The sequence below is a fragment of the Cryptomeria japonica genome, chromosome 11 (assembly GCF_030272615.1).
Source record: "Cryptomeria japonica chromosome 11, Sugi_1.0, whole genome shotgun sequence".
NCBI classification, from domain to species: domain Eukaryota; kingdom Viridiplantae; phylum Streptophyta; class Pinopsida; order Cupressales; family Cupressaceae; genus Cryptomeria; species Cryptomeria japonica.
This window is the reverse complement of record NC_081415.1, coordinates 591,868,196-591,892,648: the sequence shown is the minus strand read 5'-3', so window position 1 is coordinate 591,892,648 and position 24,453 is coordinate 591,868,196. Positions and strand designations below refer to the sequence as shown.

Genomic DNA, 24,453 nt, shown 5'->3' with positions numbered 1-24,453 from the left:
TCAAGAGTTTTCTTAAATACCAACCATTTTTCTTTCTTCACCTCTTGCTCTGCCAAATTAAACTCATTTCTTATCAAATCCTCAGGGAAGTGGAATTGATGAACTTTAGCACCACACTTGACCTTCTTTCTGAACATGCCATTGAAAAAATATTCTGGGTCAGCAAATCTTGCAACTGTTGTTGCCAATCTATAGGGCTTGAAAAAATTGTCAAAATGCAACCAACCCCCTTTAGTAATTACAAATTGGTGTGCAACGGTAATGGTTGGAAAAATTGTTCCTCCCTTTAGCTATTAATTTTGCTTCCTGTAGACCCCCAAGCTGCCTTATGATCTCAGCAATACCTATTTTTAAGGGGACCTGACAAGGGAGAAAAAATGGATTTCCCCTAAAGCCATACACTCTAAAAACAATAGAACCAGGATAAGAAATTATATCACCCCAATTATGCACAATTTTGATATTTTCTACAAATTCCTTGGGTCTGATAAATTCAAGAAGAACTTTTGGGATCCTGGGGTTCTCTTGACACAAGAGAATTCTTAGCCTTGATGCAAAACATCTGTCAAAATTTAAATAGCTGGCATCTTCTCTATCCCAGGATAGATCTGCACTCCATAATTGCACTGGCATGTTTTCACCATCTTTTACTCTCTGTAAGTCCATACCCTTTGCAAAATAATCTACACCCTTGAATAAGAACATGTGCATTAACAAAGAATACCAGCTAAAAGGTCTATCCACCTTGGCAACATTAATCCCAATCAAACCCTCATAGATCACATTTTCTAGGTAAGGTGCAAAGTCATAAGCCACTGCTATGGATGGATTGAGAATTTGTGCCATCATGAGCATATAATGAGTTGGCATAGCATTTTCTGCATCCTCTCCAAAAATCTGACACAGAGACCAATATACTCCTTTAGCCCTCAAAGTGAAAAAATTCATAGGGAAAGGTTCATTTGTACTGGGCCCTACCAATGTTAGCCCTCCTATTTTTGCAAAGAATTCCCTCATTGGTCCACTTCTAAGATGATCCTTTTGAGTATCATAGGCCTTCTTTAACATTTCAAAATTAATTGACTCTAGATAATTTGAAGACTCATTTAGCCGGAAAACCCTTCTAATCTCATCAGTTGTAACTTCAATCAAAGGGATTCCACTTACATTCCTTACAATTCTGGTAACAGTCATAATTCTTTGCAATTTGGGTCAACAAATCAACATCCATAAAAACTCCAGGGACCACCAATCTCCCAACATCTAATTGCCATATGTTGTTTGTAGGAGCAGATGCATTCGCTGACTAAACCCCACCCTGAACAGACCTAAACCAAATATGCCTATCTGGGGATCTCTTAACCAATGACCTTTATCGAACAAACCATCACCAATTTGCAAGTGAGAAGATTTAGGTACAAGTTCTTTTTCCTTGGCAGAACTATTTGTAGACTGAACCAACTGTTCTAGAAAATCATCACAGATGGCCCTCTCCTGATAATCTATTTTCCCTGTGAATTCCCGTTGTGGTGTCAGTTTGATAATTTAGGGATTATCTTATTTTAACCTTTTGATTCAAACAACCCTTCAAATTCTCCAAAACCATACAATGCCAACACACAAGAGCAAAATATTGCAAATATAGCAGTCACATAATAACTTACTCGTCACCAGAAAACTCACAGAAGCTGCAAACTTTGTCTCCGCTAACTCTTCGTGAAAGCTTTTTACAATCAAAATCTCAGAAAACAAGATTTTATGAAGCAACCTCAGCGGAAAATCAACATTAATTCATCAACCAGGCCACATGCTCTGCAATTAATTCGTTTGAAATTTAAATTTTCCGCTCCAACGGACCAAAAGGATTTCTTTAGTGCCCTTTTTCCTTCAGTCACCGATCCGTGAAGAGTAAAGAACTTACAACTCTCCATCACTGTCTAGCGACAACTGTTAGATCGCTCAAATCTAACACTCCCTTTAATCACTTAAGTCTTGCAAAGAGGGCCCACCATATTATATATGTCTGCCTTTAGTCGCTGAGTCGTGATGGGTAAAAGACTCGCTACTTCCCATTGCGGTCTTACGACCACCGTTGGATCATCTTAGAACTGCCAACACTTTAAGGCACCTTAGCATCTCGCACTTGTCGGGTCCACCCTTTAGTCATTGATCCGCGAAGGGTAAAGAACTTGCAACTTCCCATCGCGGTCTTATGACCATTGTTGGATCATCTTAGAACTACTCGACTTTTAAGATACCTTTTAATTCTTGACCGCCACCTCTCCACCATTGGATCTTCGCCTGGCCCTGCCACCGGCGGCTTGTCGCTGAGTCACAAAGACTATTCAACATGCAACTTCCCTTCGTGGTCTTACGACCATCGTTGGATCTCTTAGAACTAACACGCTCTTTAAAGCACTTTAGCAGCTCACACTTGTTGGGCCCACTCTTTAGTCACTGATCTGCGAAGGGTAAAGAACTCGCTACTTTCCATTGTGGTCTTACGACCACCATAGGATCAAATCGATATTGCTCAACTTTTAAGAACCCAATACATGTGCTAAAGATCTTTTTTAGGACTTATGGAAAATTAAAGCGTTCCAAAATTAATAAAAAATGAAATCCGCGTAGGCTTAAGACTCAAATGGCCCCTTTCAACAACATAATGACCCTTTCGGTTAAGTGGTGAAAAAAGTAATGATTAAAAAGACCTTCCCTTAGGACAAGAGACATATAAAGGTTTTCTTTTTCAAATGATTTAAATTTATTAAACCCTAAACCCTTAGAAGCTTAAACCTGCAGAATTAGAACATTGAAAATTTGTAGAAACTTTCAGAGATATCAGGATCATCACAACACCACCCAAATTACTGATAATAGGTTGCAAGTGAAAATGATATAAGAAGAGGAGCTTGATTATTAAAATTCTCAAATTTAAGATATCGGTGTAAGTTACCCCGACTAGACTGACTAGCATAGACCATGAAAGAACCTATTGGCATAACATTCACACATCGGGGGCATGCAAAAAATGTTATGCCAATAATCGATGAGATTTTCGACACATCTTACACCGATGAAGGAGAATGCAAAGTAGAGGTCAACGATGTCATCGAAGAATGTCATCCCACACTACTTCGATACCCGATGGGCTAGACGACAAAGGTGGTATCATCGACATAACTTACTCTGACGAGGCAATACCGAAAGGTAGAAATACTAAGTCATCGGGATAACTCAAATCATCGGTGAGAGGAGTTTTGGGTTATGCCGATACCCGATGAGGAAGACAAAGCCGAGCACAGAAGAGGAAGATAAGGTTATCGGTTTTTTTCCACCATATATATTGAAATCCTCCAATTTCTTACCGAGCCAGAATAGAAACTCAATTGTGCTACAATAATTTAATTTAATTTGTAGTCATATATATTGAAATGCTTGAGTTTGATGTTATAGAACAATTTCATGCACATACAATCAAAAACATATGTTTTTTCACCATATATAATGAAATGATAACAACAATTTCAAAACAAGGAAGATAAGAGTATCAGTTGGTGTCAACAATTTTTATTTTTGTCTGGTAAAGCTATATTTTATATTAATTCTGAAAATGTTTGCATTCTAAAAGAAAAACCTCCACAGCTAGCCGACTAGTCCATCGAAGTCGGTATACATAACGGTCCATACATAACACATTCAAAAACATTTTAAAAAAAATAGTCCTTGCTTCAAAAAAGGTTGTATGTTCCATCTCGCTACTCCACGTGAACAGTGGTTGTGCCCTCTTCTACATCCATCACTTCCATGTTCCTAACTTGGTTCATTTATGTCTCCCTGTTGGAGCCTTCACCTAATTGCAGCACACGACCCTTCTTAGCTGTTCCTCTTCCACAAGGTCGATCCCGTCATTTTGTGCGTGCAGGAATTGTTTGTTGCACAAGTGCTCTATATTCCGACCAAGGTCCCCATTTTTCCATCTCCACACATGCTTGCCAGACATCAACCGTCTCAAGGTATTACACAATACCATACATTCCAGCCTGTGCTACACTTCTTCTCGCCTCTTTATCGAATGTGGCACTCTAGAGAAAGAACGGTCGCAAGGGAGGAGTGAATTCACTCATGTGAATCCACGCTCCGTCCACACTTTCAAAGTCATCCATGTCTCGTGCCAAACCTAATAAAGCTTCCATTCCCCCCTAGCCATTCCTTCTTGACACACCTATTCATGATTTCTCTGACTTTCACAACAGGTCGAAGCTCCAGACACCATGCCATAAACAAAGACACTATGTTTGCATTTGTTTTGTACTTCCATCCACCATCTACATACTCAGGTCCAAGGATCAACTTCACCGCGGAAAGGAATGCGGTGCCTTCATAGATAAACAGGTTCATCAACCTATCATCGCTTATTCGTCCCCAAAATGCGACCTATATTTTGCTTGTTTCTAAAGCAAAGTTGGCCTCCATATTTGAAATCGAGATACCTGTGATTCCAAAATGGACATGCAAATCTGTTAGACTAACAATGATGTCTATAAATTATTTGAATTTTTATCAACCTATGCATTAATTTTTTAATGCTTTCTAATAACTAAATTCATCTACCACATGTTCCATGTTATTCTAGAATCTAAGTACTTGTATTCTGCACCATACTTTGTGGACGTTTTTGTGCACTTACACATATCCATATCATGCTATCCTACGAAGACCTTGGATTCATATGACGCACACAACTAATAGAAAGTTTCATTCCGATATCAACTAACATGGCGCGTTATGTGCTTTCGCGCATGACCGCTCCAGAACAATAGTACGCAATGACTAACACGCCTGTTAGTTGCACGTTTTACATCGTCAATTTTGCAATCAACGGGCAACGATTAACTAACACAACACTAATACGTTGTACAATAGGTGTTCTTGCTCCAAAGCGGACCTTTCGTACAACATGTTAGTGACAGGTTAGTCAATCGCAACCGTTAATTGCAAAATCGACGGTGTAAAATGCTCTACTAACACGCATGTTAGTAAATTCGTACTATCATTTTCGACCTGGAATAGACGCCTCCGATGTGGACTCCGCTCCCACAGGGATCAAAGCCTTTAATATGCAGAGTTAATATTGCATGTTAAAGCTACAAAGAAGTCGATTTTTTAATGTATTTGATTAAGTATATTAAATTTTGTATTTATTTTATTTTTTAATAAATCTATTTATGTAAATATATTTTGATCGAGATAGTGTGTAATAGTTTATAAGTTTTATTTTCTGGCTCCAAAACAGACCTTTTGTACAGTGTGTTAGTGACAGGTTTGTGATTTGTGACAGGTTAGTCAATCACAACTGTTAATTGCAAAATCGACGGTGTAAAACACACAACTAACACATGTGTTAGTCAATTCGTACTGTCGTTTTGGAGCCAGAATAGATGCGTCCACATCTCAGGAAGCATAATGAGAAAAAGGCGCCCTTATGGATGGAAGAAGTTCCTGTTTGATTATTAATCTTTTATATCCTGAAGAGGAAGTAAAAATTACAAATAATGGAAAGTTACACTGTTGAGCTAAGTCACCCCGATAAAAACACAGGCAACAAATACTAGCTTTTGATTGGCGTATCATATACCGATAAGAATGCATGGAAATCCAAGGTCAGACCTATCAACATCAGTCTCGCCAATTGTAGTATGGAGTCAACGACGGTTATATCGAAGAAGTATATATCGATAAGGTTCATCGGTATAGTGAACATAAGCGGCAAAAGCATAAAATTGTCTTGCCGATAATCGATGAGGCTATCGGTAAGACTTATAGTGAAAATGTCCATCGGTGAAGGTAGTACCGAAAAGAAAGTCATCGGGAAAATAATGTTAGTCAATTTCGTCGTTTCGTAGGACAAAAGGAAATGGCAGCCAGGTAGTCCGTGAATCAGCGAAATCGACTAACACGACGTGTTAATCGCTTTCGCTGTTTCGCGGGGCAAAAGGAAATGGTGCCCATGCACTCCGCAAATCAGCAAAATCAACTAACACTTATTTGTGGACTGCGTGGGCGCCATTTCCTTTTGCCCCGCAAAATGGTGAAAGCGACTAACACGCCATTTTAGTCGATTTCGCTGATTCGCGGACTGCCTGGCCGCCATTTCCTTTTGTCTCGCAAAACGACGAAATCGACATAAGTGACAAAAGCACAAAATTGTCTTGCCAATAACCGATGAGGCTATTAGTAAGACTTATACTGAAAAGCGCAATAGTGAAAATGTCCATCGATGAAGGTTGTAGCGAAAAGAAAGTCATCGGGGAAATAATGTTAGTCGCTCATTTTGCATTGTCAGACCTTTCGTACAACGCGATAACAATGTGTTAGTCAATCACAACCATTTATTGCAAAATCGACGGTAAATCCATTATGCCGTTTTGGAGCCATAACAGATGCATCCGTTTTGGAGCCAGAAGCGCATCCGAATAGCTTCGCCCAGACGGGACCGACCAAAAACCTAACACCAATTCTAACCCTAATGCGACTAATCCTGACCCGCCTTCTAACCCTAACCCGCCTTCTAACCCTAATGCCGCTAACCCTAACCCGCATTCTAACCCTAACCCGCATTCTAACCTAATGCCGCTAACCTTGACCCGCCTTCTAAAACTGATGTGGCTTGTAACCCTAACGCGGCTAACCCTAACGCGAATACCTAACGCACATTCTAACCCAATCCCACCCATACAATCCAAAATCCACAGTCACAAAGATAAAAGGCCGACCCACTACTAGACTACCATGGATTGTTAGTCGGGAGTCGCGATGTAAGGCTTTTTGGAGCCAACAAACACCCGTCTCGCACGGTATCTAACCCTAATGCGACGGTTAGACAAGCAAATTTTCTCCCTATTCTGCCTCCAAAACAAGCAAATTTTCGCACTACATATAAAGCAAAACAAGAAACGAAAACAAACAATGCAAACCCATAATATACGCGTCCATCATTTTTAATAAAATCCAAACACAAACAGGAAAAAGACGACTTGTAGAGGCCAATTTCCACATATCTCATGCCCTTAAAAAATGCAGCATGCTTCAACAATTGGACGCCCTTAAAAAATGCAGCCTCCTTCAACAATCGGACACCCTTCAACAACGCAGCTTGCTTCTACAACAAGAGCCCTTCAACAATGAGTCGCAACCTGCTTCTTCAACAATAGCACTTCAACAATGACTCGCAGCCTGCCCTTATGTTTTAATTGCGCATTAGTCTTCTTTTTCCACGTTAGGCACAAAATGGCGCCACGTTTTCTGAAACGAAGGTACATATTTTGGAAGCAGCGCCCTCTTTTTCCCGCCAGTATGCCATCTGAACGCGGTTTCTTAAATCACCGACGATTTTTTTAATTTTATGGCTTTTTTTTGAAGCCCGCGCCCTCTTTTTCCCGCCGGTCTGCCGTCCGAACGCGGTTTCTACACTTGCCGCCGGTTGTTTCTTTTTCTTGGCTTTTAATGTGCGTGTTATCCACAACACACTGCCGCTAACCAATAAGCGAGCCGCGGCCGTCCTCTGACATGTCCACGTAGTTTTGCGTGGGCCCTGACGATTGAAACAGACGAGTCCACGTCACATATTGTGGGTCCGGCCGTTGCACCAAATTAGCATGGTATGCATGCCATTGGTACGAGAGGTCACTTTTAGAACCAGAATAGACACGTCCGAATAGCTATATGCTAACAAAATTTTAGTCCAATTAAAAACTATAAGCATAGGTAGTCGAAACATAGTAGATCCCTAAAAATCAATCTCTACGCAACCCTTTTAAAAAAGGGTAAAAATTGCACGTATCCATTTCAAATTAGACTCGCTGTTCGTGGCTAAATTTGGTCACAATCTTGACAATGTTCCTTCCGCTCAAATGATCATTGTTACTTAGAAATAGAAAAAAAGGTGACGACTGTCATTCAGCGGCTCAGAAAAATCAGGGAAGAATGAATTGCAGATAGTTTAAACAAAATTTATTTTCTCTGTGCTATTTGGGGATCAATAATGGCAGAATCTCTGATATCCCTCACGAATTCCTTAGAACGAGCAACCCAATTGACAAAATATCTGCCCTCTGCAGCAAACCAACAGGAAATCTCTGCAATCTACGCCTCTCTCAGAGATACGCAGCAAAGCATTCAGAATTTTCTGCAACAACAAGAGCGGCAGCTGGCGCTTAGCGAAAACAGTAATATTAGTGCGTATTCAAGAGGTGGTGAAGAGCAGGCAATGGTGGAAGATGAAGAAGGCGATCAGCAGATGCCTGCAACGGTGGAGGACGAGGAAGTGGAGAGGCTGCAGGAGACGATGAAGGAGGTTTGCGCCCTACAAAACAAGCGGAGAAAACGGGCGCGCTCCCCAGACGCCCCAGTTGCTCTTTATTGTTTTGATAGGTCTTGGGCTCGAGAACAGGGGTTCAAACCCCAGGACCGGCAACGCAAGTTCGATCTCATTTTCCAGTTTCACGCTTGAGGAGGCTTTCTTTTTCAGGTACACCATTTATTCAGGGATTGATAGTTGTAGAAAAGTGGGGATTTCCATGCTCACAAGAGGTGGATTCTTGTAAACCACACTACTTGTGGAATTGGTTCAAAATTGTAAATTGAATCTAAGTAAAACATTATATAATGGGTATTTTATTCCTGAAAAGGGGGTTGTTTCAGGTTTAGGTAAGTTCATTTTTGTGAATTACATAAAAAAGTCGGTTCATAATATGGCTATTGAGCTTGGCCTGGCATTTGCAAAAGGAAGCAGGTCTTGGCAGGTGGGGCCACTTACTTACAGCCAACCTTGGGGTTGTAGGGTTAAAAACTAAGTTATTTGCCCCTTTTCAATTTCAACTTTAGGCTGTTTTGTTATATTATTTTGGGATCAACTGCCTAATTTGATTAGATTCCAACAGTGTGGATCTCTCTCTGCTAGACCCATCTTCAGGGAGAAGGATGTTTGTTTTAATGCAAATACAGAATCATAGAATATATGGAATTAATTGACAGATTTTATTTTGGCAATGGTTTCAAATTGTGTTCAAAGTTGATTTTGTACCAAATTGTTGTTAAGGGCAATGTCTCTTCACTTTAAAATGTAGTCCATTCCCATTTCTTTGTGATCATTGTGGTTTTTTATAAGATTTTATTCATGGAATGAGTTGATAAATCGTAATCACATTGGGCTAGTCGCCCAAGTATCCATATCGTGCTCAGTTTTTGCATTGTCTGGTATACCTATGTTTTAACTTTTTAGAGTCTTTCAGATTGTGCCGAAATTGACAATTTGGTCTTGGCAAAAAATGAGGATTTTATAGTTAATAAATTTTGTTCCTGTTATGCGCTTTCAATTGTAGGATGCATAGTTGAACTACTCGTGACTCGGCTCGACTCGCCAAGCCCTTGGGAAAAAAACTCAGGGAAAACTCGGGGAAAACTCGGAAAAACTCTACGAAAAACTCGGCAACTTAAAAAGACGCTTAAACTTAGTAAAAAATGCATCTTTTTTGCAAAATTTAATGAGAAGATGCATCCAATGAGTCAATAAATGATAACACAAAAGAAACAAGCTGATTCTAGATATATTTAAATGCAAAGTGTCTACAAAATCGCATCCTCATGAGGAATGCTGATGGCTGGAAGCTTGGAAGCAAAATAGTAAATTACTAAATAGTTTTTTGTAAAATCAAAACTAAATACATCATTACAAATTACAATTACAACTTCCTCTTCCCAGCTCTAACAAAAATTTGGGGAGAGGTAGAACTAGAGGGTCTAGACTGTCTAGTCGTATAAGTTTGTTGTGGGTGTGATTGTGCCTCCTCGCTCGGTATGGCTGATTGAGACTCATCCTCCATCCTGGATGAAGCTATGTCTCCACCTGCTTCTGGCACTGGCAATGAATCCTCATCCTCATCCTCATCCTCCTCAATGTCATCCAGCCTGAAACCAAATCCACCCCCCTCCTCCATAGCCTGCCTCTCCAAATCAGTGATGTCAGTGTCAGAAAACAATGGAGGCTGCTCTTGTGATGTCCAATCACTGTAAGGATCTATATCATCCAAGTCAATTGGACCACCTTCTAGTTCCTCTACCTTCCTTACACACAATCGAAGATTATATTGCATGTAGACAAGGTCATTGAGCCGTTTCTGCGCTAACTTGCTCCTCTTCTTCGTGTGGATTGCTTCAAACAAGCTCCAATTGCGCTCACAATTGGATGAACTGCAAGGCTGACATAAGACTCTGAGGGCAATTTTTTTGAGATGTGGGGTGTTTCCACCCCAATTTTGCTACCAAGCATTTGCAAAATAAATAAAATGGAAAAGTTAGAAAGCAAAGAGAAAAGAGAAAACATAATTTATCAATCATTTTAGTCTTTAGATCCCAAAATCCAAATGGCAAATGTTATACCTGGGGTTTGAGTGGTTCTTCCTCTCCTAGCCAGCTTTGAAGAGAATAGCTTACCCCTTCCTCCCTCATAATTTTGGAGCTCACTCACAATGAGGTCTCTCTCCTCAACATCAGGTACCATACTCTCAATGCATGTACTGAGGCCCTCCATGACTTCTCCATTCGAATCTGAGTAAGAACCCCCGAACTTAAAACAAGGGTTGAGGAAGTACCCTGCTGCATGAATGGGTTGGTGGAGTTGATTGTTCCACCTCCTATCAACAATTTCCCAAATGGGATCAAATTTGAGCCTATCCCCCTTGTAGTAATTTTTGATAGACTCCTTGGCCCTATTCATGGTCTCATAAAGATATCCCATTGGGGTTTTATCCCCATCCACCAAGCGAAGAATTCAAACCAAGGGCTCTGACACCTACAATTGAAAAATACAAATTACAAAAAGATTAAAATTTAAATAATGAAGTTACAAATTAGTAATGAGGGACTTCAATCAAGAATAACTAAAATTTAAAAATTAAAGTTTTGAAGTAACAACCTTCACAATCTCTGCAGCCCTTTGTGCAAATTGGCTGTCGAAGACTATGCATGCGACAACCTCTCCTTCAGGCTTCTTTGAATAAGGTGAGTTAAGCCATTCTCCACTCACAAACATTTGTTTCAAAGAAGTCAATGTAGCAAGAAGGCTTTGCAACATCAAGAAAATCGTTGCAAACCTTGTGACACCGACTCTCACCAAATCTTTCCCTTGGGTGTGCTGCTCATCAAATTTAGGACCCAAGGGTGATTGTAAATATATTTGGTGATCCTCCTTGCATCTTCCACAACTGGAGTCACCCACTCAAGTTTTCCTATGTCCTCCAAAAGAAGGTCAAGGACATGTGCTGCACAAGGTGTCCAAAAAAGAGTGGGGTGCCTCTCTTGGAGGATTCTTCTTGCAAAAGAAGAATTTATTCTTGAGAAATATGCAACCAAGTAAAACAAAGTCACAACAAATGAAAATATTGCTAATGCCCAAAGGTGATAATTTAAAAGGATTCTACCTGCTGACACATATGCTGCTGCATTATCTGTGATGATTTGCACCACATTCTCTACCCCCACCTCCATGACGACATGCTCCAACATTCCAGCCAATGTTTTTGCATTTTTCACCTTGCTGGAGGCATCAACAGATTTCAAGAACACTACATTCTCTTTGCAAGTAACCAAAAAATTGATGATGGTGCGGTTCTTGCCATCTGTTCACCCATCAGAAAGAATGGTGCAGCCATAATTTGCCAATTCAATTTTTTGATCCTCCATCACTTCTCTTGCCCTAGCAACTGCATTTGTGAGCAACCTGTAAGTGCAAAGTGAAATTAGGTCTTAGTACACAATTTTGATTTAATAAACAAGAAATCTAAAAAATAATTAAAAACGAAATCAAGTGGACTATGTAGTAATTTACTAACCTCCCACTCAAATCCCCACGAGAAGGGGCCTTGTACCCCTTTCCTGAAACTGTCATAGCAGTCACCAAATTCAGCCAATAAGCATTCTCCGTCACATTGAATGCAATGTTGTTGAAGTACCAAAAATCAGCTACTGCAATGTCAGTTTTCTCATGTACCTCCTTATTCCATCCAATGGCCTCTAATGATGGTTGTGCTCCAGGTGTGTTCCTGGGCACAAAATAATCACCTATGGACCCTGATCGTGGTGATGGAAGTGGAACAGTGCTAGGTTCTCTACTAGAGGAAGCAGAAGCAATGGGCGAGCTGATGGTGGGTTTGCGGATACGTGGGCCATGCCGAGAGCCCACTATGCCCTCAAGTGCTTCTTGTTCCTCTTCAAGGTCAACATAAACACCTTGAGATTCAGCTATGGCTGATCTCATGGCTAGCTTTGCCCTCTCCTTTTGCAATTTCTTCTCTTCCCCAGCTGCAAGTAGGGCATTCATTTGTCCTTTTATTTCTTCATTGGTCCCAGGGCATGCTCTAGCATCATGCCTATCTATTCCTACAAGGTGGTATTTGAGGCGGTTGATGCCTCCATGAAGTATTTTCTCACACTTTATGCATATAACTGACCCAGGATCGGGTCCGTTATAGACATACCTCCATGCCCCATCTCTAGCACCTCTAGGACGGGTCCCTATATATCAAGATGGGCATGGATCTAGTGGCCATGGCTCCCTTGCCATGATTAATGCTTACTTAACCTACACATACAAAGTGAAAAAAAAAGTTAACATTTTAGTTAAACAATTTAGCAAACTATCTACATTAGTTTAAATAAATTTAGACATCATTCGAAGTTTTTTTTAAAAAAAAAGTAGGGTTTGAATTTTTTTTTGAAAACTAGATTTTTCAAAAAAATTGTGAAAATTCAACATAACTTGTCAAATCTAGTGTTAAATCTTGTGCGAATAACTTAGAAATGATTTAGACTACCTAGGAATCATTTCTAATCAATTTAAATGCAACAAAAAGTAAACAAATTGTTTTAAAAAAACATAGAAAAAAAATTAAAAAACTTATCTGGGAATCTGATTTTCCCTTCAAATCCCCTTCAAATCCACTTGGAATCACTCAAAAATCCCTCCAAATCACCTTCCAAGTCACTCCAAGTCAACTTCCCCTTACTCAGCCCAAAACCCAATCAGAAAACAAAAAATGAATTGGTTTTTTGCCGTTTTCGGTTAAGGCAAACAGGCGGGCAAGTTTTTTTAACGGACTTGCCGAGTTTTCGTGGCGAGTAGAAGTCACAACTACTCGCCAGGCTCAAAAACTCGGCGAGTGTGTCATCTATGGTAGGATGTTTAATGCAATTTAAAAAAAAATGTTAGAAGAATTTGTCTAGACTAATGGTTCAGGCCAATCACATAGGTGAAGTTACAGTGGAGAAATTATTTTAGCGATGCTTCCAAATGGAAATTTGTCTGTAATTAATTGAGGTTTAGTGGTGGATTTCATCTCTGCAGTTTTTTTGGATTGTAGTCAGTGCTTATTTTATATCAAACTGCCTGGTAAACTTGAAAATATATGATTTTATGGGCTGTTTTTCTAGTTTTACTTCGTTGGATATTTGGTATCTTTTTACTTAATCGAGTTTATATTGGCAACTATTTTGAATTTATTTTACGTGAAGCAAAGGTTTTTTTAAGTGTAGGGTTAATATAAGAATGCCATATACACAATAATGGCCCCAACATGCAAATTGAGCTTGGCTTAGCATTTTTCTGTTCTTTTCTATTTTAAACTTTAATTCCTGGTTGACTGAGTAGCATCACTAAGTTTTTAAATTAGAATTGGCGTCGTTATGAAATAAGCTTCTTTTCCATTTGCGTCCATTTGATTTTAACAATTGGTTTTAGTGAAGAAGCAAAAAGCCAAAACATATAATGTTTAGGATTTGGCAGCAGGTCTCACTTTGCTGCCACCTTTGAACTCTATTGAAATTGGTTTGGTGTGGATTTAAGTATCAGGGTTACCTTTTAGGATCAGTTCTTTTCCTTTTTTTTTTTTCAATTACATGTTTACAAGATATAAGGTAAAAGCCAAAAGAATAAAATAATTCTACTCGAGAAATTTCTGCTAGGAGCTTCTTCAAACTGTAAACAACTAGGCAATGCTTAAATTTTGGTGCTCTGAGCTTCTATTGGGATGCATTTCCAGTCTATAGAGTATGAAGCAAAGGCTTGTTTGTGCATGCGTTATTAGTACATTCAACAGTGGGCTGTGCACACATAATTTTAATATTGAAAGGTTTAAAGGAGGGAACCAACATGTTACTTGGAATAGTTATAGAAAAATCAGAACATTCTAAAATATTATTTATATTATAATATCAAACTTTTGACTGAGTTTCTTACTCTGAAAAAGATAAATGTGAATTTCAGTGTTGATCTAACTATGCTTTTAGCAAATTATGCTTTTTGAATGAACTTGGTTCATGGTTCATTGAAATTTGTATTACATACAAATCACTACCTAGATATGAATGCTAAGGGAGGAGCTTCTATAATTGTAGGAAGCATTGTGACTTTTTGGCTTCATTCAGATCCATGGACAATTTGTAAAGATTTTCACTAGTTGCAAGATTGTTATTTTGGAGCTTTGGACATGTTCACTTTGTCCGTTTTTTGAATGATCATCCTCTAGAATTTGATCTAAGCTAGGCCACGCCTCTGCATGTCTGCAATTGTGATTTTCTCATTCTGTACCATCCCCTGATTAGCTAGGACGTTAGTAGCTTTATTGAATTCCCTAAACACGTGACAAAGAGTGAAGTTCTCAAAAGTGTTTAGCAACTCCCAGATTATGCCTACCCATAGTTGCAATTTCTAGCTCAAGATTTTCTTATTCTTTATGACTTAAATGCAGATCTGAGAGTTGCCCTCGATATCCATGATTTGGGTGTTCTTGCACAATCGGAGGCCATATGCAAGAGCTTCGAATTCTACCTCGTTATTGGATTTGTGTTGTAGTTTCTTGGACGATGCCCATTTTATGTTCTTGTTCTCATCTCTTACGACGCATCCTGCATCTGAGGCCACAAGGTTTTCCCTTATAGGCCCTGTGAAAGTTCATTTTTAATCTTACACTGGGAGGGAAGTGCCATCTTGCCACCTTCCTCTTTTCTTTTGGTTTTGCCAGAAATATGTAATGTAATGGGAATTTGAGACCATTTCAGTCCTCCATTAATCTATCATCCCAACAAGTGAAAGACAGTTTATTCTAAGTTTTAGCATGAGAGTTCATCCATTCGCATCTTCTGTCAATGATAATCTGATGTGCATTTGGTATTGCTGAAGATTCTTTGATTTTTCTTTTTCCATATGCACTTGTAGACACATAAATTTTTTCATCAAATTTATCCTCATTTAACTTCAAATTTGCTCCAAGCATCGGGTAGATCCTTAATCCGTTTCACCGTTTCACCATTTCATTATTATCCATTATTCATATTATTCCATATATCATAATATATGCATTATTCCATTCTTCATTATATTATTATCATTCATATTATTCATCCACCAAATTTATTAAATAAACATTACATTGTATTCATTTATCCACCTTCATTCATTCACCTTATATACATTTTCTCCATTTATTTAATAAAAAACCCTTTAATATTCCCTCCAACCGCTTACCACTTGCTGTTACCACCTATCCTCTCTCCTTACCACTCATCCCTCCTATACAACTAATATCTCATTATCCCATATTCACCCCGATGCCTAATTTCTCCCTGAGAACATCTATTTATACATTGCTCCTCCTCATTTTTAAGCCTAGCAAAATTTCTCTATCATTTGCATACTTGAAGTTTTCGCTTGCATTCAAGTTTTCATATTTGCTCACTGTGTTCATCATCTCATTGATTTCTCATATCTATTTCATTTCATTGAATTTTGATAAACTTCATATTCATCCATCATAGCTTCTTGTGGATGTGCTTTTGAGAGCACCCATATTCCGAACACAAGATCTTGATTGGTGGGAGAACAATGGAGTGAATTTCTGTTGTGTGTATGTGCATTTTAGGTTAGATATTTGCATTTGCATGTGTGTGTTTTGCAGGTACTCCATTGATAAGATGTTGAATCATCTGGATCTTGTGCCATAAGATCTCAGATTTGATTTTCTCCATTTACAACACCAAATTAACAGTGATGGGCTGACACTCCATATGCCAGCCCAAAAGGCCTTTTGGTTGAGAGTTGGCCAATTGCAGAAAACTTTAAGGGTATTTTTTTGTCGAGGGCTTTGCCATTCAAGCATTGCTTGCAACCAATTCCAACATGAGGTAGCGAAGGGGCAGTTTACTAGCAAATGGTTAGTTGTTTCTTCATTCTCCTTAGATAATACACACCAACTTGGCCCCTCAATTTCAATGTATCGCAACCAATCTCCCATTAGCATTCTTTTATGAAGGGCAGTCCAAGCAAATGCTTTGGCTTCAGGCAAGACCCACTGATTCCAACACAAGTGTTTGGGCTGGGGACCACTGTCAACGCCTACGGATTGGATGTGATATCCCAATTTGACCATATTATTTCCTTTTTTGGAGCCACATCAAATGATTTTGTCTTCTTCCCCGTTTAGTACAATTTGTTTCAATCCCATAGTTTCTTGAAGAGTCTTTTTTGCTTTGATAATGATTGGTAATTCTTAAAAGTTGATCCTGCAGTAATTATTGTTCAAATCGGATTTTGAACATTTCACATAATTTATCATTTTTTCCCACTATGTTCACCAAGGTATTCAAGCATTCTCTTAGAGCCTCGATATCTGCTAAGTGGTGATGTCTGTTTTAGGATTCTTGCCATAAGTCTACTTTATGATTGTCATTAACATGCCATGTCAAATGATTTGTGATAATTGCTCGACTTCCCCAAATGATCTCCAAATGTGGGATCCATTGTGTGAATTTGCAATGGTCAAGATCCTACTTGAATCACTATAGTCAATGCATTTATTAATTATGAAAAATCTTACACCATAGCTTTTCAAGGATTTGTACTGTTGGGGTTCAGGTAGACTAGAACAATAAACAATATAATATAGAATAAAATAGGCAAAATTAACAATTCAAAATAATACATAGATTTAACGTGGTTCACTCAATGTAGGCTACGTCCATAGAGAAACAATTGTCCACTTTCTTTTTATTATCCAAAAAAGAACAAATTACAATATGATGATGTTTCACATTTTACAACCACTTATTTATCAAATCCTTTTGGTGGTTTACATACCAAAACAATAGCTGACTCCTTTATTAAATAATGGGCAATTTTTTCTTGAGGCATGCTGCCCTTGATCCCTCGGTTGGGGGCTTTGCCTCCTTGCATTCCCCATTAATTGATTTGGGGGGAAAATGTGACTAACTAACTAATCAAAATTTAAGCCCAACAACATGATCAGTCACCACATACCAACAATCTCCCACTTGGAGACTGATCAAGCTCCACACCAAATATGTACATCTTGCATATATTTTGGATTGTTATTTCAACATATTTTTATGATCTTTCTTTGATGGCTTTTACCTCATTCATAAATGATTCCCCAAAGAGGACCATGTCATTAGCAAACTACTCATGAGTTATTGGATCTACATTTTGAGCCACCGAAATTCCTTTCTAGTGACCACTAATTCTTTTCCTTTCCATTGTTCTTCCAAGAGCTTCCACCATTATTACAAATAGTAATGGAAAGAGGGTGTAACCTTTACAGAGTCCGTTTGTGCTTTTGAAGTATCTACATGGAGTTCCCTTGACAAGGATAGAGAACTGAGTGAAATAAAAAATCCATTCAATCCATAGATCATTGAACCCAAATCGTTTCATTACACAAATCAGAAATTGCTACTTAACTTGATCATATGCTTTGCTAATGTCCTATTTTATCATCATACTTTTTTGCTAAGTTCTATTTATTGAGTGAACTATTTCATTGGCTGCTATTATGCTGTCCAAGATATCTCTGCGTGGAGTGAACCCACTTTGATTGATTGATATTATGTGCCCTGAGATCAATTTTAAACTATTGCCAGTGCCTTTGCAATAATTTTGTATAACATGTTGCATAATGCGACCAGTTTGAAGTCTGTTAAGGAGCTCTTTACTTTTTTGGAATGAGAGCAAATAGAGTGTTATTTGGGTCTTACAAATCTTTTCTTTTTTTTTGAAATTTTCAACAATTTATCAAACCTCCCTGCCATTGAATTTGTCAACATTTTTGATAAAAGAGTGCAGGGAAACTGTTTGGTCCTTGTAATTTATTTGGGTGTAATTGAGAGGTCGCAAGTTTAATTTCTTCTTCTATGAACAACGCCATGAACATATTGTTGTCTGCACTTGATATTAGCGAATGTTACAAAGAAGTTCCTACAATCTGCTGCCCCATCTGGAGCCAAAAGGTTTTGGAAGAACTTACTGTCTTCGTTTGAATCTTTGTTATTGAATTTGTGGACTAGCCGTTTGAACAATTGATTAATTCAACCTTATTTTGAAACCTTTTAATTTTTGCTGAATTGTGGAAGAATTTGGTGTTTAAATTGCCATCAACAACGAAGTCTTCTGCAATTTTGATTTCCAAAACTCTTCTTCTCTTGCTAATATCTCTGAGTGCTCAGTTAGCAATTCTTTTTTTTTTTTTTTTTTTTTTTCATAATCAACATTATACATTCATGTTGCTATGACCTCTCAGTCAGATCCATTAGTTTTTGCTCAATCCTATTTTTCTCTTCAAATATGTTTTTGAAAGAGATTTTGTTCCATTCTTTCAATTTAATCTTAATATGTCGAAGCTTATTAAAAAACTTGAAGCTTTTGGTTCCAATTCTTCTAGGAGCTGATTGCCACCATTATTTTATCAGGTCAACCAAATCCTTGTGGCAAAACCACATCCTTTCTAATTTGAAGCAGCAGCTCCATGATGGTGGGTTGTCTTCTTTGATTGATAATTCCATTGGAAAGTGGTTTGAACTAGAGAGAGGGAGTTGATTCTAGAAGGATAGATGGGTTGAGCCATTGAGCAGAATATAAGAAGCAGTCCGACTTGTCCTATATGTTAGTAAATCCTTTACAATGGTTTGTCTAGGTGAAGGATCCATTTTTGGGATCACATCCCCCAAACACATGCTCTCCACAAACTATCCAAAGTTCCTCATCGAGGGAGGTTCTGATAAAAGGCCCCCACTTTTTCTTCTGGTCACAGAATTGCATTAAGTATCTGCCCAAGATTAACTTTTCTCCTTTGTGTTTTGATATGTTAGTGCTTTGGGAATCCCATAATTGATTTCTTATTGGTCCATGTATATTGAATAAAAGAAATTCTAAATTAGAATAATACTCCATGCTTGGCACACAGTCCAATTTATTTCTATGATGATAATGTGAATCACTACTTTGTTTGGTCTCCAGAGTATTCCCAAACATGCAGCTGCACTGTTGGCATCGGTGAAGTGGTCATCACATTCAAAGTTTTGGGAATTGGGAGGATGAGAATCACTAGATTTTAGTTTTGTTTCTTGCAACAGTATGATATCATCCAACATGTTGTTGATTTGGCGCTTGATCAAGTGCCGTTTGTTAGGGGCATTTAAGCCGCTAATATTCCATGTCGCAATCTTCATTGCTTTATTTCCTTCTTTAGATCTCAACAGAAATTCTTTGATGATTGATAAGCCTTTTTCCTAAGCGAATTCATCTCTTTAATGTTTGTTTATTTTTCTATCTTTCTTCTTTGCCTTTCCAAGGTTGCCGTTCAACACTTTGGAAGCTGATGGTGAGATGCATCTTGGATCAACAATTCCCATTTCTTCACAATTTGATTCGTCCTCCTTTGATTATTGCTCCTCATCTGATTTCAATTCCATTTTAAGGGTTTTGTTGATATTTTTCGCATTTTTTCCCAATATCTAATATTGTTTTATGAGCTTCTAGACTGGCCCGATTTTTCGGAATTGATATGTTTACCATTGGGACCTCAGTTGCTGGCAAGTTGAGGGTTTCAGAAGGTGCACTGCAAGGTTTCATTGCAACCTTAGAACAATAACTTTCTTTCGATTCATGTGTGCTGCAATTCCTCTCTTGCCTTGTTGTTTTATGATGCTTTTTGTTTTAGGATTTAGTGGATTATACATCATGTTTTCTGCTGTAGTTACAATATAAACTACTGAGATCAATGTAGACAATTGCAGCTGTTCAATGATTGCTGCCTTAAAAAACTAGCCAAACAAACAGATATTTTCTATGTATCTTTGAAACCATTTTAATGATTATTTCTTTACATAATTCAAAAACCTTATCAAATCCTAAATCTCTTGCAAATAAACAAAATCTTTATCTAGACACATCAATATTCATAATTTTTACTATTGAAATGTGGAAGTGACAGTTGGGTGCAATTGCTGCACATAATAGCCATTGTGAACTAGCTCTATAGAAATCCTAAGTTGTTAGTCCTGGTTTGTGCTCAAGCTCAAGCTTGGGTTCGAGGTTTGGGTTTGCGGGTTCGGTCAAATTTTTTTTTTGGGTTTGGGTTCATTTTGGATTCGTTAGTACAAAAATATATAAAAATAAAAAATATATACATATATGCAACAGTAGTTAAGTTCAAAATACACCACTATGTTAATATTCAAAAAACATAGCAATATACACCACCATATTAATAGTCAAAAACTGATTGTCATGATGTATATTAAAATTTTAGTTCAAATAACATAGAAAATTAGTAAATATACCACCATATTAATGTTTTAGTTCAAAAATAATAATGTCAAGTGTCAACAATCAGCCATTACTGATCAAATATCATATGGGTCATTAGAAATATCATTATCATCCTCCATATGCTGTGGTAAATTAGAAGAACCATAAATAGTGCCACTGGCAGCAGTACTAGCATATTCAGTCTCATGATCACTAGGTAGCTCATAGTCATCATCAACTCCAAGTGCAGCAAGCTGGGAAACTGAATCATAAAACTCGGCATGCTTTGGATCAATATCCCATTGATTTGTCTCCCCTTGTTTGTAGGCATTTTTTGTGTGTGAGGAGCCGCAATGTGATAACCCCCATGTATCACATGATGCAAATTATTAAATAATGTTAATATTCTAAAGAGGAAATAAATCATTAAATATTGTTAATTAAATAAGGTTAATATAAAATGATTAAAATGTTAATAATATATAAAATAATAAAGAAAAACATTATTGAATATATTATTAAAATGTCAATGTATTTAATATATAAAATAATAAAGAAAAATATTATTAAATATATTATTAAGATATCAATGTATTTAATATATAAAAATAAGGAAAGTTTTATTAAATTAAAATAGTGATATAACGTAAACTACATAATACACGGAGCCATCGCGACTACCTTCCCCCCCCGCAGAGCAAGGGTAAGGGAAGCACGGGGGAGGAAATAGGGAAGCCTACAAACGGCCACTGCGGAAGCAAGGAAGGCTCAAGGTAAACAAGGACTCCTGTCTGCAAACGACAACTGCAGATTGTGAATGCCAACATCAACTGCGATCTGTGGATAGGTAAGAAGGGTAAGGGTCATAAGATATATATGTGTGTGGACGTGTGTACCACATACACACATATATACTAGTGCATATTTATGATTACATGTATCACTAATGTTTATTTATATGAATATATTAATAAAGGTAGGTACCCAGATAGAATACGTATGTATATCTAGGATCATTACAAAGGTTAATAAATATAATGAATGAATATTTTATTATATATGCTAACGAATATAAATGATGAACATTTATTACATATGTTAAATGAATATTTTAATACATGTGTTAATGAACATAAGTAAGGAACAGTTTAATACATATGTTAATGAATGGTTTTTAGATGTTAATAATATGTATAAACATATGTTAGTAAATACATATCAATGAATAGTTAGGAATATACGTTAATAAATAAATGTGAATATTTGATAATGGACATTGTTTGAATAGATGCTATGGAATACATGTTAAGTTAGGAATATGTAAATGTGGATTATGGAATGGAAAGTAGTAATAAATTGTAAAATGTGATATAAATGTGATTATATGATGGAGGCTATAGGGAGGAAACTCCCTTAGCCTAATGGAGGGATTATGATAATCCCTGGTAGGCAGTATATACTGAATATCTATATGCATATATATGGCTTGGTTGACTAAGTTCAACCAAGAAGAGACGGATCTGGCCGGTCCCCTTTGATGGACTTGGATGATGAGATGCATCATCCAAGGCAAGGAATTGACATATGGTCTTCCTTGGATGGCTTGGGTGTAAGAAATTACACCCAAGACAGGAATCGAATTAACCTTCGATTTCCTGGATGGCTTGGGTGTAAGGAGTTACATCCAAGACAGGAATCAAATTAACCTTCGATTTCCTGGATGGCTTGGGTGTAAGAAGTTACATCCAAGACAGTAATCAAATTAACTTTTGATTTCCTAGATGGATTGGGTGTAAGAAATTACATCCAAGACAGGAATCGAATTCACCTTCGATTTCCTGGATGGCTTGGAACCGAGATGGGTTCCAAGAAGGCGAGCTTCACGGCCGCCTAAGGACATACATCCGTATGGCATTCGTATCCTTTTTTATTAAATAAGAATTGTGATTGTGTTAAGTAAGTATTTTAAAGTTAAATTGCAAGTTAGATTAGTTATATATATATATATATATATATATATATATTTGTTGTATTCTAACAATCTGTTTTGCAGGACAGTGATCTCTAACTAGTAGGGACATTACACACAAGTTGAATGTACAAAGACCAAGTCCTCCACCTTTTTGGAGTGTAGTCTATTGTGCTTTATTGAGTGGATGAAGGAGTATGTGCTCCAATTCTACTCGGATGAAGATGAACTAGCAACCTATTAAGATTTTGAAATTAGAGAGTCAACTTAGAGTTATAAATAAAATTAAAATATAAGCAAGATAGAATTTTTTTTTATAATAACTAAGAACTTGCGATAAAATTTTGATGGCAATAGGTTGTAGGTGCTGGTATGCTTCTCTATGGAAGTACCACCAACTATGAGCAAGAACCTTGTGCTTGTCCCAAAGAGCTTCAAGACCACAATCATTTGGGCTTGCTAAACTCATGAATTTAACCTCACTGTAGCACATGTCCCGGTGAAAGAGTCTACGAAGGGCTGCCTTGTACCCTTGAGCAACTTTGGGATTTCTATATGGGGCAACTCTTGTGCTAGTAAGGAGTTGTTGACCATGATACTTCAGACTCAATGCAAAGGCAAGGAGGTGCAATGGAGTGGTCACTCGACAATGATATGTTGTAGTTCTTTGAAGAATGTTTCTTTGAGATCTTGCTCTTTTTCATTTATGATGACTTTTATCTTCTCAATCATTGAGTCGATGCCATCATATATCTCACCCAAACAAGGCCTATCCATGTCAGTGTAATGGATCATGCTCAATATAGGCTCAGTGAAATTTAGGAGATACTTAGCACGATACCACTAGGTGTCCTAGTATCATTCTTTTATGTTTGTTGCCCTTGTAGTGCTAGATTGCCTGTATATGCTCCAATTATGGCTGATTACCATGCTAGCTAGTGCCTCACAAACCTTCACAAGTCGTTTCAACACAAGTGTGTTGGAGGCAAAATGGGTCTCAACAACCTATTTCAAAATCAAAATAAGAAAAAATTAAATTCAAAATTAAATTAAAAAGGTTACCAAACATTTATTATTTAACTAAATTTAAAATTAATTTACCTTCAATAGCTCCAATCTCGAGAATTGTCTAAATATGCCTTGTGACATATGGTGGTTGGTGATAAACATTTGGATCTCCTTGGCATCATCATACGCCTGTTTGATCCATTCAACTTTGTTGCCAAATTTTTGCAGGATTAGTTTGAGTGAGTGGACAACACAAGGTGTCCAAAAAATGTGCTGATAGCGCTAGTCAACCAATAACCCAACAGCCCTATAGTTTTGGCATTGTCTATTACCACTTGAACAACATTTTGAGGGCCAACTTGCTCAATGGTTGGGCAAAGAATATTAGCAATAAATGGACCATCCTTCACCTGCCCTTCACTATCCATTGCTCTCAAAAACATTGTTCCTTTAGGGGACACTATAATAACGTTGATGAATGGGCGATTTTTTGGATCTTTCCATCCATCAAATATGATGGACACCCTTGTTTCGATCCATGAATTCTTGATGGGCTTCAAGGAGTCCTCTACATAGTTCACCTCTTATTCCAATAAGGAAGTATGCACCTTCTCATAACCTGGGGCCTTGAACCGCTTTGGAGCCTCATTAATTGATCTCACCATTTTTTGCCAATAAGGTGAGCAAACAACATTAAATGCCAATCCATTAGTATAGATGCATCTAGCTATGTCTTGCTGGGCAATCTGTCTACCCTCATTGTGAAATGATGTTTCCAATAGTTCCTTTGCTCTCTTATGTGACACAGGTTGTTCTTGAGGTA

The 24,453-nt window shown here is 37.7% G+C and overlaps 1 protein-coding gene across 2 annotated transcripts in view; it reads left to right on the top strand.

Moving 5' to 3' along the window:
• Positions 1 to 7,848: 7,848 nt before the first annotated feature.
• Positions 7,849 to 24,453, top strand: part of LOC131076325 (uncharacterized) — a 41,022-nt gene continuing 24,417 nt past the window's right edge. The window contains exon 1 of one of the 2 annotated variants that reach the window (XM_058013458.2): positions 7,849 to 8,530. In XM_058013458.2, the coding sequence (XP_057869441.1) occupies positions 8,045 to 8,512 (468 nt within the window). In that variant the 5' untranslated portion in view covers positions 7,849 to 8,044 and the 3' untranslated portion in view covers positions 8,513 to 8,530. The remainder of the gene's footprint in view (positions 8,531 to 24,453) is intronic. The other variant, XM_058013457.2, reaches the window with a different exon arrangement.